Source organism: Mus pahari, chromosome 1, assembly GCF_900095145.1.
Source record: "Mus pahari chromosome 1, PAHARI_EIJ_v1.1, whole genome shotgun sequence".
NCBI lineage: Eukaryota > Metazoa > Chordata > Mammalia > Rodentia > Muridae > Mus > Mus pahari.
Window position 1 is genome coordinate 147,489,273 of NC_034590.1, and position 18,955 is coordinate 147,508,227.

At 43.3% G+C, this 18,955-nt stretch overlaps 1 protein-coding gene across 1 annotated transcript; it reads right to left on the bottom strand.

Annotated features, from left to right (window-relative positions):
* Positions 1–1,794: 1,794 nt before the first annotated feature.
* On the bottom strand, positions 1,795–10,265 carry Ankrd1 (ankyrin repeat domain 1). The gene is made up of 9 exons (XM_021208485.2): positions 10,141–10,265; positions 9,645–9,824; positions 8,653–8,790; positions 8,298–8,405; positions 7,278–7,376; positions 5,990–6,088; positions 5,689–5,787; positions 5,466–5,564; positions 1,795–2,641 (listed from the first exon to the last, which is right to left on the bottom strand). The coding sequence occupies exons 1-9, from the start codon at positions 10,165–10,167 to the stop codon at positions 2,531–2,533; spliced, it is 960 nt and encodes a 319-aa protein (XP_021064144.1). The 5' UTR covers positions 10,168–10,265; the 3' UTR covers positions 1,795–2,530.
* Positions 10,266–18,955: the final 8,690 nt, after the last annotated feature.

Consider the following 18,955-nt stretch of genomic DNA (forward strand, 5'->3'; position numbering starts at 1 on the left):
AGATATGGACATGAGCAAGAGAAACAGTCTATATTGGAAATATTTACTGGATGGCATACCTTAGATGCGCGGTTCTCAACCTGTGGGTCATGACCCCTTGGGGTGGAATAACTCTCAGGGATTGACTACACTATAGGAAAACACAGAGGTTTACTTTAACAACTTGTAACAGCAAACTTACAGTTATGAAGTAGCAATGAAATAGTTTTATGCTTGGGAGTCACCACACATGAGGAACTGTATTGAAGGGTCGCAGCATTAGGAAGATTGTGACCCACTGACCCAGATCACTGTCCAGGTGGCCAGGGAGAGATGACACAGAGAGCGAACTGACAGAATGAATCTGCCATTCGGTTCTTGATATGAGAGGGGGACAGAAAGAAAGGGGCCCAAAACATTTCTGGCCGGCTGCCCAACCCCACGTGTGTCCGAGGCTGCGTGGTTGAACAATGCCTTGGTTACAGTGCCTGTACGCTCCCACAAAGTAATGGCGGCACGTATAAAAAGGAGATTCGTGAACGGTCCTACTTGGTGTGAGTTTCGGGGGAGCACAGTGCTGGAGTTTGACCTGAGTCTTCCACAGACTATGTGTCCCAAGTTCCAAACATTCCCCACACCCTTGAGCTTGTCCAAGCTCTCCTGCTGCCTACAGAACTGTAGGCTGGAATAACCCTTGTTCGTTTTTTCGGAATGTCCCTAAATTTTACCTCCTCCAAAAGAGGAAAAAAAAAATCGTAACTGCCCCACCTCCATCATTTATAGGTCTCCACATGTTAGACACTCAGAGCATTCCACCGTTCCCTTCACTGGGCTTGTATGTTTATTTCTACTTAATTCTTTACATTGCTCCAGGATCTCAGAGACCATCTTTTTCTCACCAGAGGTCTTTAGCACCTCCGCTCAACATTTGGCAACAAACCTTTTCCTGCTGGAGGTCAAAAGCCATTGACCCAGAATGTTCTCTCATTGGGGGGTGGGGGGGGGCTTTGATCCTGTCAGCACCTGTCCACAATACAGTGATTGATAGGCTCCTAATTAGCGAGTCAAGAAGCCCAGTCGAGAACTTAAGAATGCTCGTTTAACCTGCAGTAATCATTCTTCCCACCAGGGGTCTCTTCTTCCACATTATTGGAGCAAAACAACAACTGGGTTTTTTTGGTTTTTTGTTTGTTTGTTTGTGGGGGTTGTATCATAATTCAGTGGCAGGAGCTGGTCAGAAATGCAGATTCACTAGCCCTCCCCCCCGCCCCTGAGACCAGTTGAGGGCAGTTCTTCAGTTTACCAAGATCCCTGGGTAATCTATCACTCCATAAGTACCAAGACTGGTTTCTACAAGGTGTTCCTTCCCACCCTCCTCCTTCTCCTCCGGGTCCTCCTCCTCCTCCTGATCCTCCTCCTCCTCCGGGTCCTCCTCCTCCTCCGCGTCCTCCTCCTCCTCTTCCTCCTCCATTTCTTCTTCTTATTATTATTTTTAGATTTGCTTTACTCTAATGTGCATGAGTGTTTTTGCTGCACGTATGTATGTGCACCACATGCATTCCTGGCACCTATGAAGTCAAGAAGAGAGCATCAGATCCGCCACCCTCTTTACGGATTGCTGCTGCGCGTCCTCCACTGCTCCTGGGAACTGAATCCCGACCCTTGGTGCTCCTAATCACCGAGTCATCTTTCCGTTCCCCAAGACTTCCAATCTGAAAAAGCTGGAAAACACTGACAAATGAGGCCCTTCCTAGATGGCCCCTTTTACATGAGAAATCCCCATCGCTGAACTGACAAGAAAAACTTAGAACACAGTCAAGAATTAGTTTGCATTTATTATAAATATAAAATATACATACAACACAATATACATTTATACATTTACAGTGCGTATCCTTTTGACTTCTTCTTTCATCGAACTCAGTTTATCTCGGGCCCCATTGCCTACTCCCTCCATCTCCCTAACATGCCTTCACCTTGGGACATCGACATCATGTGATCTGGTAAACAACCAAACCGAACCAAATCTGTGGGCGGGTGACGATCCTCAGCGCCAGTCCTGCGGAACTGCTTCCATTCCCTTCTGTATTACTGCGTGCCTTCTGTTGCTTCATTCAGATATTAGCAGTGAGAACTCAGAGAAGAGCTGCGGAGATCAACCCTTGCCTTTTTTTAAAAAAATACCTTGAATAGCTTTATGCAAGTGAGAACACAAAGGGGTGCAATTAGACACCATTCACCCACACGGTTTAAGAGCTATAGGAAGACTCTGAATGTGACATACAGATGACGTCTTGCTTCCCCCCAAAATGATGTTCATGAAAGCCCGAATACCGGTGCTATGAAATAAATAAATAGATAGGAATAAATAAAAGTGGTGAACATCACTAGAGGATATTTTAACACCTACAACCCAGTGCTTTCTTGAAGCTTCTTTAAGCATATCTCCCTATTTGGCTGGCAAACAAACGCTGGATTTTATTGCTCATTGCTCTTCTGTCGGGAAATGCTTTGAAAATGCCAGCGAACAGCTCCTGGCGAGTCTCTTTTCTCAGAACGTAGCTATGCGGGAGTTTTTGTAGGCATTCTCCTTGAGGCTGTCGAATATCGCTTTGGTTCCATTCTGCCAGTGCAGCACCAGGTCCATGGGGGTCTTCCCAGCCTACCCAGAAGAAAGGGGAGTTTGACTTTCAGGTGTCTGTTAGTGTGCACTCTCTTCACCTGTGCTGAGGAGGTATATTATCAGAGTATATGGGTTTTACTATGAGTAAGTTTATTCAAACTATCCTGTCCCTGTTTTTCATGATACTTTTATTGGCTTTCCCATCCACAGAACTATCAGTGGTGCTGTCAAAAAAAAAAAAAAAAATCCCTGGTCCCTACATAACTTAACACCTCAAGTCGTCACAGTGAGGTTCAAAAATGTCTGTAGGTATTTCTAGGACATCCTCAGAGCCCTTTCTGCAGGGCTCTGAGGATGTATTATCTCTCCTGAGACAATGGATCTAGAAGTCAGTTCCTGAGTTCATGGCAAGCATACTGCCTCCAAGCCTCGGGGAACCAATCACTTGCTACCCAGCTGCTTACTGCGCTGTAGGTTTCAGAATTTTCACTGGGGCTTCTTAAAAAATTGTACTTGCTTTGAAATTGATGTTAGTGAAGCAAATAAATAATTTTCAGACAGAAATTTGATCTTCCTTGTGCACATGTCTCAGGATATTTTTACACATATTAAAACCAGACCACTTCTCAATTCTTCTCCTTAGATATGAGAAGTCCTAAGTACTTCTATCTGTATTCAGCTCAGAAGTGCTCCGGCAGCTTTGATATGCTAATCAATGTAGACTAGATTATGCTCAGGTTAGGAGAGAGAGAGAGAGAGAGAGAGAGAGAGAGAGAGAGAGAGAGAGAGAGAGAGAGAGAATATGAATCAGGAAAGACTTGTGATCCACAATGCCTCAAGGTGCTGGTATAGGAGCCACCATCAAGAGCACCTACACAGACCATAGTAGTCTCTTATTGACATCATTTATGTGACCTGCCTGGTCCTAGTGACTATTATGCATGCCAATCATTTCTGCTTATGGTCTTTTATTGTTTGTAAAAAGAAAGAAGCCCTGAGGGCCAGAAGAAAGCATTTAAACAGGCAACCTCAGGAAATAGGAGATTGGGGGGACCCTCCCCCCCCCCAGGAATGCACCAGAGACCTGGGAGGTGAGAGACTCCCAGGACTCACAGGAAGAGACCTTTGATGAAATGCCAGACAGTAGGGAGAGGGAACTTATAGAGCCCACCTCCAACAGGAAGACAGGGCATCAAGTGAGGGAGGGAGTTGCCATCCCACAGTCACACCTCTGACCCATAATTGTTCCTGTCTGAAAGAATTACAGGGATGGAAATGGAGAGGAGCCTGAGGAAAAGAAAGTCCAGTGACAGGCCCAAAGTGGGATCCAGCTCAATGGGAGGTCCCAAGGCCTGACACTGTTACTGAGGCTATGGAGTGCTCACAAAAAGGGACCTAGGGTGACTGCAATCTGGAAGACCCAACAAGCAGTTGAAAGAGTCAGATGCAGTTATTTGCACCCAACCAATGGACAGAAGCAGCTGACCCCTGTTGTTGAATTAGGGAAGGCTGAAAGGAGCTGAGGAGAAGGGAGATTCTGTAGGAGGACCAGCAGTCTCAATTAATCTAGACCTCCTAGATTTCTCAAACACTGGACCACCAAACAGGCAGCATACACCAGCTGATATGACACCCCCACACATATACAGCAGAGGACTTCCGGGTCTGTGTTCATTCAGAAATGACTCACCTAACCCTCAAGAGACTGGAGGCCCCAGGGAACTTAGAGGTCAGGTGGGGTGGGGTGTGGGGGCATGCACGTGGAGATGGGGTGGGGTGGGGAGGAGGTGTGGGATTGGAGAAGTTGGAGGATGTATGGGGAGGAGTGGGGAATGGGATATGGAATGTAAAAAAAATGAATTAAAAATTCATTTTTAAAATGAATTTTAAAAATTAAATTAAAAAGAAAAACAGAAAGGAAGGAAGAAGGGAGGGAGGGAAGGAGAGAGGGAAAAGGAAAGAAGGGAGGAAGGAAGGAAGGAAGGAAGGAAGGAAGAAAGAAAGAAAGAAAGAAAGAAAGAAAGAAAGAAAGAAAGAAAGAAAGAAAGGGGCCCTTATCTTTTGCAGCTATGGTAGATGATGTTTATCTAGGAATTGAAGCCAAGAGGGAAAGTTGCTTACATTTCCTGCATAAAGATGAGGTTTAATTAACACACTGGGACTTAAAATAATGTAGGAAATTATTTTGAGACTCATGCACATAAGTCAAAGTGGAAAATGAATGGTAGTTATTTAACAAAAAAAAAAAAATCAAATCAGAAAGTGCAAGGTGACTCCTAGAAGGAATGGCAACATTGTGAGCAAAGGGCTATTTGGAATTCTCCAGACTTGATAATGATTAATTTCAGTTCTGGGTAGTTGGGAGGTATTTGGGGAAAGGTTAGTGTATGACCTTGGAATGACCAAGGCAGGTTGGAATTGTACTTTATGTATATAAGTGCTATGCCTGCACACCAGAAGAGAACATCAGATCCCGTTATAAATGTTAGTGAGTCACCATGTGGTTGCTAGGAATTGAACTCAGGTTCTCTAGAAGAGCAACCTGTGTTCTTAACTGCTGAGCCATCTCTCCAGTCTCACAACGTGTATTTTAAAGGACAACAATTTTGACCGTCCTTCACTCAAGATCAACCTTTCGAAGAACCGTTAGGCTCCAAGGTCAGATCAGAATCTCTAGTCTTCCCCATGGTTGACCCTGTGACCTGAATTCATGCCAAGTCTTAGCTCTCCTTATGCAAATAGAGACATTTGAACCCTCAGTGTATCTCAAAAGTTATTACCATAGACACAACACTTTCAAATAGTTGAGAAATTCTGGAAACTCCAAAGCAGAACAGTTGGTGCCCTTGATTTGACTACTTACACAGTTCTTGACATTGAGGTCTGCACCGAAGGTCATCAAGAGTCGAATCATCTTATAGCGGTTCAGCCTCACAGCATCATGCAGTGGGGTGTCTCCTTCCTTGAAGAAGGATAAGCAGGTCTGAGACATGGGAAGCCAGGAAGTTGAGTCCCACCAGAATACCCCAGCTTGTCTGGGTGATTTCAAAGAAGCTGACGCTGACACAGCCTTGTCAGCTACTCACTCTATCCTTGGCATTGAGATCAGCCTCACAGGCGATGAGATGTTCAGCGCACTCGTAGTGACCGGTCCTCACCGCCACATGCAGCGCCGTGCTGAGGAGCTAAAAAAAAAAAAAAAAAAAAAAAAAAAAAAAAAAAAATCAGAAAATGGTGGAAGGAGTGAGAACAGACACTGTCTGAGACCTCAAGGCACGTGCAAAGTGTGTGGCTGCGGTGTTCACAGAATAAGGACTAGCAGAGGACCTCCGTGGGGCGGGTAGGACTCTCAAGGAAACAGAAGCCTACGGAAGGATTGGGAAATACCTTGTCTCGGGCGTTGATTTTGGCTCCTTTGTTCAGCAACAGTTTCAGAACATCTGGGTTTCCTCCACGACATGCCCAGTGGATGGCTGTGGATTCAAGCTATTGGGGAAAGGAAAAACACAGGACAAGATAGTGTGGTAGAGGATCTTGTCTGGGGTGAGGGGCGGGTCTTTTGTTTTAAACGCCTGGGAGAATATGGGAAACTGGATGTTCCTGGTCTTGAGGGTCACCTCCAAGATTCCCACTAAACATCTCAGCTAGGGAGTGTCTGAATGGCTGTGCCTGTGTATGTCCTTAGAAAGTTTTTAGTAGGTCTGATCATAGTCCAAAATACCTTCACCTGGATCTATCGCTTCTTCCTAGGTGCCTGTTTTTCTTTGGCCATCTCCTGATGGTTCTTGGCTGTTGCTTACATTAGCACAGGCTAGGGACCTCAGCTGTCAATCATTGTGGTCATTGTACACTGCTCTTTGAAGAGATTGTCACCTCTCTGCTTTGTTTGGTACATCTCTGAACTTTCCAGATTCCAAACTTGGGAATTTGGGTGTCTTTTCATCCAAACTTTCTTATTATTAGTTTCTTCTTCTTCCTTTTTTTCCCCTTCAATATTTTGTCCTTTGAATCAATTCAGGCTAAGTTCTTTAGATTTTTTTTTTATTCCTTTTCCATCCTGCCATAATGTCAAATTGAGCTTCATATAAATAAATGAAGCATTTTTCCAGTTCAATCTTCAGGGTATAAAATATATTGTTACTAGTCTTTACGGAAATCACAGTGGCTGAATTGTTACGGTCTGATAGCAGCCACTTTCCTTAGCTGTGATTCATTTCATATGCAGCCTAGCCCCAAATCTCATTGGTGGCCATTGGCATCCATCATATAAAGTGTGCAGCTAAGAAATTCTCATGCCTTGCTGGCAGCTGAGGGGCCGGGAGCAGGCTGTACTTTCTGATGGAAGAACTGAGGTGTTGAAAGGCCAGGAAAGCTACTGATTTGATGATGGCCCAAACATTCTGCTGAGGTTACTGGATTCTGCTCAACAGTTTTCACTTCCTCCTTGTCTCTGAAACATGCCTCTCCTTTTCAGTGTGTATGGAAAATACTTTCCATATGACTTAGTCTCATCGTCCACCTCCCCAAGGTATGGAGGAATAAGCTTCTGACCGGTTTTCTCAGATCAATTTTCAATCCAATCGGGCCCATTTTTTTTCCCCCACTGGACATTTTCCTGTGCTTTTTCAGAAGGTCTGCTTATTTTGGCTTATTGCCAAGCAAGAAATATATTTACCATATCTCGGAATTCAATCTGGGCTCCAGCCTCCATTAACTTTTCCACAATCGCCAAGTGTCCTTCTAAGCATGCTCTGTGGAGTGCCGTCCGTTTATACTGTCGAAGATTAAAGCGAGAGATAGTGGTTCGGATAAAAATGTGCATAATCCTTTAAGAGCTATGAAGCTGGGTCTGTGATGACCTAGCTGATAGAAAGACCAGTGATTCTTTATGCATCCAAATGCCAGCGCTCACTGGAATTACAGGATTTGAGTAATTATCTGGCAACTAGAACCTGAGTTTCCTTCCTGTCCTAGACCCTTCCTAAGAGCTAAAGGCCAAAGCAGAGGAGGGATGGATGTGGACTTCAAATCTCAAACACCATCGCAATGCTGAAACGTCCCTTTCTGTACTTACATCAGGTGGCTCTCTTCCGTCTAGAATTGTTGTTAGATTGAGTATCAAAAACCATTGCATTCATTTTTTGTGGAAGGAAATTCAGCTTCGGTGTGAGCTGCCATCTCAGTTCCCCAGAGAAAGAATATACATTCGTGATTTCTGACAATTGCTTTGTATTGATGAACCATTAGGATAATAGAATGAGACTGTGCTTACAGATAGACTGAGATGAAGACAGTGCATCGTAACTGCTCCAAATCAGGAAGCCAAATGACAGACCTAGACGGGGAATTCCACCTTCCCCTCCAAATGCTGGGGCATTTGGGTTGGATCAAAGACACTAATAATAATATCTTTCACTAGAAGTAATTTTTTAGCCTTGCCCTTATGGAAGTCTAGACCAAGGATCTAAGAAGTTAAAGATGGACTGCCCTCATATAAATCAAACAGAATTATATGAGAACAGGAAAAGCCCCATACAATCCATCATGCTAATCTAGTTTTGGGGGTTGTGGGGCAGAGGGGAACAATACATTTTTTTTTTAATGCTACTGGCAGAGGTAGCAACAGCTGGAGAAACTTTTAGATGGAAGACATTGAGACTGTATTTGCCAGCCTCCAGGAAGGCACAAGGCTTACCTCATCGCAGACGTCGGGGCTGTTCTTGTCTGACAGGAATTTCTCTACAACTGGCAGTTTGTTCTCCAGCGCAGCTTTCAGAAACCTCGGCACATCCACAGGTTCAGTCTAAAGTGAGGGAAGAGGAGGGGCAGGAAGAGACAGACAGAGGAGGAGAAGGGAGAGGAGGAGAAGGGAGAGGATGCTCATAAAGAGTAGAGGAGAAAGTGGAAAAGAACCAAGAAGAGAGAGATAGAGGAGAAAGGAGAGAAAAGGGAAAGAAATCAAAAGTGGCCGTGAGTTTTGCTGTTGTCGTCCCTCCACAGGACTCACCCCTGCAACTTATACAGATGTGCAGTCACCAAACAGTCCTTACGATAATTTCAGGTTCTGGCTCCTTCACAACTGGAACTTTGGTTTTCTTGTATTTTTTCCTCTTCTTCAGTTGCACAATTATTTCAAGGTCTTCCAAGTTTTCAAGCTTTGATCTTTGTTCTAGTTTTTTCTTTTTGAGCTAATGAAAGGAAAAAAAAAATCAAGTGTTGAAAAATATATAGTGAGTTCTAACTATAATGGTACCTAAACAAACCCTGAGCAAACTGTGTGAGTGGGCTGAGAAAGGGAAATCCAAAACATTTTCAAGTGAGTATCTGACTTCAGTGATTTTTTTTTCATTAAAGTATTTGGGGTCTAATTTTATTCTGAGTCATATTTACTTCCTTTGCTTGTAGAATTAGCCCTTGACTAATTGGTCAGAGGCACGACATAGTCTCTCAGTAATCATTTTGTAATTAGTACCATAAACCCCAGTTTTCTGTAGAATTTGTTTTCTCATTCTCAAAGACTTAAATGTTTTACCCAAGGATAGAAAATACAGATAAAGTTCACAAATACCGATGCCATTCTCCCTCAAGAGTCTCTGAAACAGAGATTATTGCTGCACTTCTAAATTTGTGTTAGTAATCTACAAAATTTCAATAAATAAATTTCAATAAACATAGCAAGCTTATTCTATGACCTGTGGGCCACAACTCATGTTATCAAAAAGAACAAATCGCCTTGGCTCAAATTGAGTAGGCAGTGTGTGATATTGGGGTTTTTCTGGCTATCATTATCTTTCTGTCCTTTAATCAAAATGCGGTCATAGCACATTCAGTCGTGGATTCAACCCTCCAGATGGGAGGAATCCAAAAAACGATCCCCCCCCCCCCCAGTCATTTCCATGTGCACTGCTTCTCTGCATCACGTGCTTCAAATCTGGTGAAAAGACGTCTTTAGGGCGGTTTTTATTTGATTTCCTCCTCTCTTCCCCTCTTCCTCAGGGACCTACTTCCCCACTCCCACTAGGACTTCGTGGGAGGTCCTCACCTCTGCCTCTCGCAGTTTCTCACTTTTCCGTTGTTCCTCCCCCAGGTTCAAGCTGTTGGCCGGAAGTGTCTTCAAGTCCTCTTGTTTCTCCAAAGCAACAGCAGCTTCATATTCTCCATTTCTGAACTCCCCAGGAAGGAATTCCCCTGCGGCCCCGTTGCTGTTCTTTTTGCCTGTTACCTGTATGTGAAGAAGATGTTGAAGTCAGAAGTGAAGCTACACAAACGATGCCACAGGAGGTCCTTCCTCTCCAACGACAGCCACCTAAGGGCAGTACACTGTCAGGAACTCCAGGCATCCCAGGCGCCTATCTTCCTCTCTCCCTTAAGATGAACATCAGGTTGGCACATGAAAATTTACTTTTAACCCACACATCCACCTTCTATTAGGGAGTCACTGACGCCAACCCCACATTATTCCTGAGAAAGAAAAACCATCTGAATTTTCGAATAAAAGCCAAGATTAAAAAAAAAAAAAAAAAAGATGTTTTACATACCAGCTCCTCTACTCTCAGTACCATCATGTTGGCAGCCGTGAGTCTATGTTTTTCTCTCTTGTGGATAAACCCCTGGAGCTGGCCCTGTGGAGCCCCTCCACAGCAGCTCGTTATATAGCTAGGGCTGGGTGAGATAATCTTCCAGCCTGGGAAGCCAGGTCACACCCCTGCCCCCACCGGTGGCCAATTCAGAGGCAGGTGAATTTTCATTCCAGACTTAGTGTCTGGGAAGCCCAAGAGGGAGATGACAAGCTGGCCGCAGTGTATGCGAATCAGGAAGAAATGTGAGAGGGTCATTCCTTTGGCAGTGACCACACCGCTCAGCAATGCGAGTCATCCCACGTATCGGGAAGCCAGGGACAGCTGCCTGTTAATATTGCACCACATCGCTGCTCTTTTTCCTTCTTTGTCAGCTCTCATATGACTAACATATCAAGAAAATGCAAGCACTGTGCATCACACTTACAGCAATATCTTTCTGATAACTGGACTTTATCAGCACTCCAGTGGGCTGGGAAGTGTTGCTTTGGGACATCCTATTTCTGGGGATAATCAGTCCGAGGGGAAGGAGATGGGTCTGGGTGCCACTTATCTCTATCTGTTTGGAATTCTCTGGAGTGATGTCTGCGGCTAAAATGGCCCGGTGACATACCATCATACCAGCATTAGGAGAAATTGAAAGCATTCAGTAATACACTTTGACTCTATGGTGTCACTGGCCATAATTAGTGCACGGCAGGCTCACCGTGTTCTAAATCTGAAGGCTAATCAGAGGATCTACCCCAAAATGGGCCAAAGTGATGCACAGGCAGATGTGAGTTCAGTTATTAGCAGAAGCACAGCTTTGATGCTGCCAGTAAAGTTTCCCAATGCTGTGGGGAAAGCTTATGAGAGCCCGAGAAAAATGTACGTCTGAGGCTGGAGACTCAAGGGCTAATGATAGAGCATCTGCCCAGATACATGGGGCTCTCGTGTTCTATTCCTAACACGGAAACAAAAAGGCCCCAAGCTTTGCTGTTGAGAGAGGCAAAAACACTTGTTTCTGGCTTGTCATCGCTAAGATATTAAAATATGAAAAATATAAATATTTAGATCTTTTTATAGTTCTAGGAAAGATTCTGTCGTAAGAGCCACATAAAATACTTTTTATGTTTTATGAAAGAGGAGTGAAGGAGGTCAGTAGAAGAGGGGAGCATTAATTAGGGTGTTATGTCTGTTATGTTGGCCATCATACATCTGTCCCTCCTCACTCACCCTTGAATGAACATGGTTGAACATGGGGCAAGAACCCCACCCCATTTCAGCTGTTCATCCAGTAAACTGTGTTTCTAGAACCTTCAGAATGAGACATTGCCCTGAAAACCAACACACTAATACCTTGTCCTTCGTGGGTTCTCCTCTCCTAGTGTTCTGTCTGTCCTACCTGTCCCGAGACGCTATCAAAGGATAACTGTTGGTCTTCTCATTTTCATGGTTAACACTATTTTCTTTGACCTCTTGAAGTGACAAGCAGCTATGGCAGCTTGTCTCATTCCTGTGGCCATTTGTTCCAGGCCTGACTCAGAACTAAGAGGGGCTGGAAGTTGAGACCTTTCCTTTGAGGAAGGACTCTGGGCTGTTGAGCAGTCTTGAATCTATGAGTCTTTTGTGCCTCCCTAATTCAAGCAAGGCCAAGGATCTCGATTCACAGAGATGACACCTAGATACAGAAATGTTAGGCCACTTGCTATGGATGCAGAGCTAGATGATGAGGTTGCGTCTTGGCTCCACCTATGATGTGTCTTGGCTCCACCCATGAGAAGCAGACCTGGGACATACAGTTCCTACTCAGACTAACTAAGAGCCTTACCAAAACTGCTTAAAGGCTTTCTGTGAACACATCTATTTGAAGAATGCAGAATGGACAGAAAGGCTTTCCCAAGCCTTACCTCTCCCCACCCAGGTGATTTTCCCTAGAACAGTGTGGCAGCCTCATGGTGTGGTGACCTTCAGCCATAAAATTATTTCATTGCTATTTCATACCTGTAATTTTGCTACTGTTATGAATCATAATGTAAATATGATTTTTTTGACACCCCCAAAGGTGTTGAGGCCCCCAGGTTGAGAACTGCTGCCCTAGAATCAAGCTGACCCTGAAAGAGAAGCTCCAGGAAATTCCCAAGGAGCACCTTGTAGAGGATGGGGCTTGCAGAGAAGTGTTGGAATGGGCTGACTTTCACAAAGGGAATGGACTAGGACGTGTTCATGGGTGACAAGGCCACTGTCAGGCAGGCTTTTTCTCTTGGGTTAGGTTTGACATTGTTAAACATGATCATTTATCTTTTGATCATTTATTCTGGTTTGGTTTGCGGTTTTTCACAGTGCTGGGCATGAACACAATGCTTCATGCATGCCTATGCACATGCTGTACCACTGAGATAGATATTGATAGATATAGATATAGATATCCCTAACAATAGATAAGGGTAGATTGTGTTTTAAATGATTCATATTCACCCAAATCTAGGGCAAAACTTCTCAACTGAAAGAGAGCTCCCATCACTTATGGAGCTTCCTTCTCATAAAAGTTCACGTAGTAAATAAACTCAGAGGTTTGTGTGTTTGGCTTTATCACAGCCTCTCAGCATAACCTTTCTTTGCCATATCTCCAGTCATTTAGCAACATAATATGAAGTATCTTTGATGAGAACCAGCAAGGGAATGGCGCCAGAACTCAGCTGATGGTACAGCACAACCATTGCCATCTTCTTGGGGTTTATGCACTGATAGATGAAATGAAAGATAATCAGAATGTGTGAGGGAGAGAAGCATTCCTTATTGGCACCCAGCTCCTGAAAAGGGTCCTGAGACACCACCCGGGTTCTGGTGTTATAGTTCAACTCCAAGGGTAATTTTGTTTTTCTGCATAAATACCAAATATTTCATTTTCACCCATCTTGCTCTATTTTTAATGGCACAGATAATATGCATATCCACTTTTAAAGATCAATAACACAGAGATTGTTGCTCAGTTGAGTTCTTACTAAGCATTAAGTTTGATGTATGACTTTTCCACTTACTAACAGGCCCTAGAGATCATTCTCTAACAACACAAACAGATCTAAGTCATTATTTTAAAGAGCTGGATGATTTGGGAATTCATATCTTATTTGACCTCTCTCCTGTGCATGAGCATGGCAGATTATTTTTTTACAATGGTTGCTTTTATTTGCTATAACTGAAGGCTTATATATAAAGCACATCAAATTTTATTGTTATTAATATTCCTTGACCTTAAAAAACCTAACTCAACACTAAAAGGAGAGCCCCAAGGACTGTAGCCAGATTCTGACTTGGAAAACATCTTGTTCCACTGTAGTGGCACTTATAATTGCTTCTTTGCCATCCCCCTTAATAGCCTTCAGCTCCTGCTCACCTTCCTTGGCTCAGACAAACACCCCCAGATCCAACCATCCTCACAGCCAAGAATGACTCATTGGAAAACACCAAAGAGAAGTCAGGAAAGTAAGCAAATAAAATGACTGCTAATCAGGAATGGAATTATTCATATTTGAACAACATAGCAGTTCTAGGATTTTTTTTTTTTTGAACAGTTGTGGCACTCACTGTCAAGAGAAGGGAATACAGACTAAAATGCTTCTACTCTGGGCTCTGTATAAGACTCTCCTACGTGGACAGAGAATTCCTTTGCAGAATACTGGAGAACTCCTGACACTAAGGTGGGTGAAGGCTGGAGGCCTGATTTCCATACCTTGATACAGCATAAAGAAGAAATCCCAGACAAGCCCCCAATGTAATGCAGTCTAGAGAGTCTTGATTGGGTTCGTTTTCTCTGCCAGTTAAAGAAAAGGTGGGAAAAAAAAAAAACTGAAGCACAACAGGCAGCCATTGAGAAATCTTACCACAGACAGAATTGGCAGGTGAGGTATTTATTGGGGGTCAGGAAGCACATGCAACAGACAGAGAAAAAGACTCTGCAAGCAGAGAGGGATCTCTGGAAACAGAAAAATCCAGTCTCCCTTTGAGGTCTGTCAGTTTTAGAGACCGAAAAGTTTTTCTCCCCTAATTTAGGGTTTCTCGGTTTGAAGACAGATAAAATGGCTGATTGGTTCCAACTCTTGAGTGAGATCCAGCCTTCAACTTGTTGAGCTTGTCCATCAGAGGGAACCTGTTGATGGGAGACAAAAGTTACCAAGCTTGTCTCAAGTCAGGAGGTTGAGGAAATGCTTTACTTTTTTTTTTTTTTTCCTTTAAACCTAGCCATGGCCCCTTTCCCTATTTGTCTGCATACCAGGAAGTCTCTCTGACTCCTGGTCTCTCAGCCCAACAGTAAGAGTAAATAAAGCATCTTGGCACAAATTCTGCTGTTCATCTCAACACCAACAGTACCACAGACACCAGAGTCAAGGCACTCTAGTCAATGGACAGTGACCTGTAGAAAAAGTTTAATCAAAGCAAATGCAACTAACTCTATTCTCGCAATTGTCTTGCCCTAACTTTCAAGATATGACTGACTCCTAATGTTCACTTTGGACCTGGGACTTCAAAGGCTAGACTCAGTAGGGCTAAATAAATATTTAGCTGAACTCCAGTGGGATTCTTGAATTCATTTCCCAGCTAAACCACATAACTTGAATTCCCCTTTTAGTGAGAAATAAATTGCACCATTTCTCATGTTAATTGACAGGTAATCCTCTAGTAGCAAAGAAAGTTAAAGGTAAATGCTTGCTGGTTAAGGATTCTGCGCAGTAGGACCTCATTATGCTCCTTCAAATGCCAATGAACCCTAAAGAGTACAAGCTCCCAGTTAGAGCCCCTGAGATGTAAATGAACATTTCCTAGGGTGGTGATTTTGAAGACTGCATTTTGAGAGCAGTGAAGCTTAAGAACAACACCAAGGCAAAGCAAATGAAACAAAAGACAAAAAACCTACACCCCAAGACTCCAGGTAAACAAAAGGCAAATCTCTGCACCCCAGAACAAGTTTTGGTGTTTGAAAATCTTTTCTACCCGGTTCTAATATCCAATCAATTTTGAGAACGTCCCTCTAGGATGCAGCTTTACATCTGGATTTGCTCTTTTGTTGTACTGAACAGTTCAGCTAGTCTGATCTTGGCCTCAGAATTAGATTATTAATGACTCTGTCTTTACAAAGACTGTCGGAAGCAAACAAGTTAACAAGTTAATAAAATGTACTCATTCCAGGCCGAGTGTGTAGCTTGATGGTAGAGTTCACACCTATCCAGGCCTAGGTTTGGTTCCCAGNGGGGGGGGGGGGAGGGGGCGGGTGGAATTACTCATTTAATATTTACTAAACTCTACTGTGTGTCGGGTACTTTTCTACATACACAACAGCAACAATAAAAACAAAAAGTACAGACTCCTCTGTCCTTGTAGGTTTATAGTTTTGCTAAATTATTTAAGGGAAATTGCTGTGTAACTTCATCTGCCTCAAGTCAAGGAAGATGAAAGAAGATGGAAGCTATGGGGTGTGTGTGTGTGTGTGTGTGTGTGTGTGTGTGTGTGTGTGTGTGTGTGTGATGAAGATGAAGAGACAAGAAACTCTGTCTATTCAGGTTGGTTTTACATTCTACCCTCCTAAATACCTTTAACAATTTCTAGTCCCTGAATTACAAAAATAGAACTTTGAACAAAACAAACTCTAGGGAATCCAAAGTTTAACTGAAACAAACTACAACACCGTGTATTGACAGCAACATTGAACCGGCAAAGGTTCAAAAATGGGACATGGCTATGAAGCTCCCACCAGCCCAGGAAGCAGCGGATACCACATCCCTCCAATCATTGATTTTAAAGTCATAGTTTCTGTTGACATGGATTAAAATATCGCCATCAATCTGGGACCCAAATCAAACTGGCCATAGTGATGACTTTGAATAGGTTTGTCTTCCCGGGTTTATGAAGTAGCCCAACGATTGTAGAAAGAGCAAGAGAGGGGATTAGAGAAGGAGAAGGAGAGGAAAAAAGGAGGAGGAGGAGGAGGAGGAGGAAGGAGGAAGGAAAGAAGGAAGAAAAGAAGAAGGGAGGGAAGGAAGAATGGAAGGAACCCTTGAGCCCAGTGCCTCATTCTCTTGAGGGCTGGGGTCCCTGGTGTACCACTGTCAGGTCCCTGCTTTATGTCTCTGCTGTGACTCACCGAAGCTCTTTCCTTGTGATAAGTGCTCAGAAGAGCTGCTGTGACTTTCTTTCTATTAAAATTCATAGTCGCCCCCAAACAATAGGTAATTGTTTAGTCTTTTTCAGCCATCTCCATAGTTTTAGGAAGGCAAAAACCCTTAAGAACCATCCTTCTCGGGCTGAGACAAGGATGACTTTATTATCTATTACAACTTCAAGAAGAATCAGTTAAAATATGATTGCATAATTATTCCCCCTCGACTCTTTGAAAGGCCAAACTTATTGTGGCTTAGTGGGGGTTGGCACTGAGGCAGGACTGGGTTCTTTTTAAATTATTTTTTCAAAAGAAGTCCAATTGTCATAGCAACGCTCTGAAAAGATTCTGATGCAACTTTGGAATTACTTCACACCCAATTACATAGGACATCCACTTGGGATGAGAGATAAATGCTTCTGTGAACTGCAAACATAGGAAGAAAATCCATCTTAACATTCTTAGCCATTTATTAAAGGAGGGGGGAAATCGTTTTCAAAATGCAATTTCTGACTTCAAGAGAGATTATTGCAAAAAAAAAAAGTGTCTTGGTGCAGTTTGAAATTTCCTAATAAAACAGAAACCGCCACCTGCTATCTTCACTAGAAACTCTTTTACAATCAGAGGAGAAACTGACATTGTCTATCCTTGGGCCATCAGGAATGCCCAGGGACAGGCAGGTAGACACCAAGGACTAAGACTTCTGATACGTCAGAACTGTGACACAAGATTCCTGTGCCGTACCTAAATCCTGTATTGGTCTATTTGTCTCGTACTAACACCAGGAAAGAATAGCACCAGCAACAATGTTTATTGAGCATTTCCTACAACGACTTTGGTTAATCAAAAGTAGGGAAATGATTGAAAATTAAAGTTCCTGCTATGGGATCTATGTGAACTATCACAGACCCTCTGTGGAAGCAAAGCTTTCCTCAAAGTCTGCTCATGGTGAGCTTTAGTCTTTGGAAGCTAAAAAGGGCTTTGATGTTGTCCCATTCAGTCTCCCAATTTCAGACATTGAAACAAACAACTCATGACACAGATTACAAATTCAGTCAAGGTGTGTTTTCTTAACCTGTCTTTGTCACATTTCCCAAAGCTATGAATTTCTGAAAATATGGCAGCAAGAAACATATGCTATCACGTAGATAATATCCTTGTCCTTACAAATATGTCTAATCTGAATCTGATGGCAAGGCAACCTACAGGACTTCCCATGGACAGCCAGCGTAGGCTCTTCAAAAGGTTCCATTATAGGAATTGTGAAATAGGTTATTGTCTTAGACTAAATGGAACTAGAGGCTGGAGGCCACAGCTAGATTCTGTCATTTAACACACAAAGGCCATAAAATGTGTACTTGGGACAACTTAGAGCTATGAGTGTCATTGTAGACAGCATGGTTGACCTAACGAGAGCTCTCTGTTTGTTTGTTTGTTTGTTTGTTTTGTTTGTTTTTGAGACAGGTTTTCTCTGTGTAGCTTTGGCTGTCCTGGAACTCACTCTGTAGAACAGGCTGGCCTCAACCTCAAGAGATCCACCTATGTCTTAGGGTTGCTATTGCTGTGAAGAGACACCTTGACCGGAGCAATTCTAATAAAGGAAACATTTAATTGGGGCTGGCTTACAGTTTCAGAGGTTTTGTCCGTTATCATCATGGCAGGAAACATAGTGTCATATAGGCAGACATGGTGTTGGAGAAGGAGCTGAGAGTTCTACATCTTGATCCACAGGCAGCAGAAGCAACCATGAGCCACCCAGGGCACTTGAGTGACAAAGCCAGCTCCACATAGTAACACACTTCCTCCAACAAGGCCATACCTCCTCATAGTACCACTCCCTATGGGCCATGCCCTCACACATGAGTCTATGGGGAATTACTCCTATGCAAACCACCACAGTCTAACTCTGCCTTTCAAGTGCTGGAATAAAAGGAACGAGCCATCACCACCTAGCCAAAGAGAGCCTTTCTAGAGCAAGATAATGGCTTTGCTGGTGATGAAGGATGATCTTCTTAGGTTTCCAGAAGAAAAGTGGGGAAGAGTTGAGGGCACATGCGTACTGCACCAAAGACAAATAATCAATGAATGGTGATGACTATTTTTTTTGTACTTTTCCTTGAACTTTCTACATATTTCAAAAACTGAATTCTTTTTTTTTTTAGTAATATAGGAACCTAAGTTTTGAGTCCCTCAAAGCAAGAGTGTTAGTTTCTCTCTACACCGAGTTCTTACAGCGGTCCTGGGACCCACGAGGCACTAAGTGTTTAAACTAAAGAGAAGCTTAGTTTGTTGAAAGGGACAAACCTGGGAGTAGCCAGTCTGTTGTTACAAAAGCCAGCATTTGCTTTATTAGAGATGCTGTAGAGCCAAAGCTATGCCCAGAATAAGGCTCCTCTGGGCGTTGTACCCTTGGTGTGGCAGGTTAGCTGAGCAGAGGTTTGGAAAAGACATCTCAGAATGGAAGAGCTTTGTCACGACCTGTTTGCTTGTCACTCCATGGAGCTGGAAATGGTGTGGGGAGTTGTACTGGCTGATTTTGTGTGTCAACTTGACACAAGCTGGAGTTATCACAGAAAAAGGAGCGTCAGTGGGGGAAGTGCCTCCATGAGATCCAGCTGTAAGGCATTTCCTCAATTAGTGATC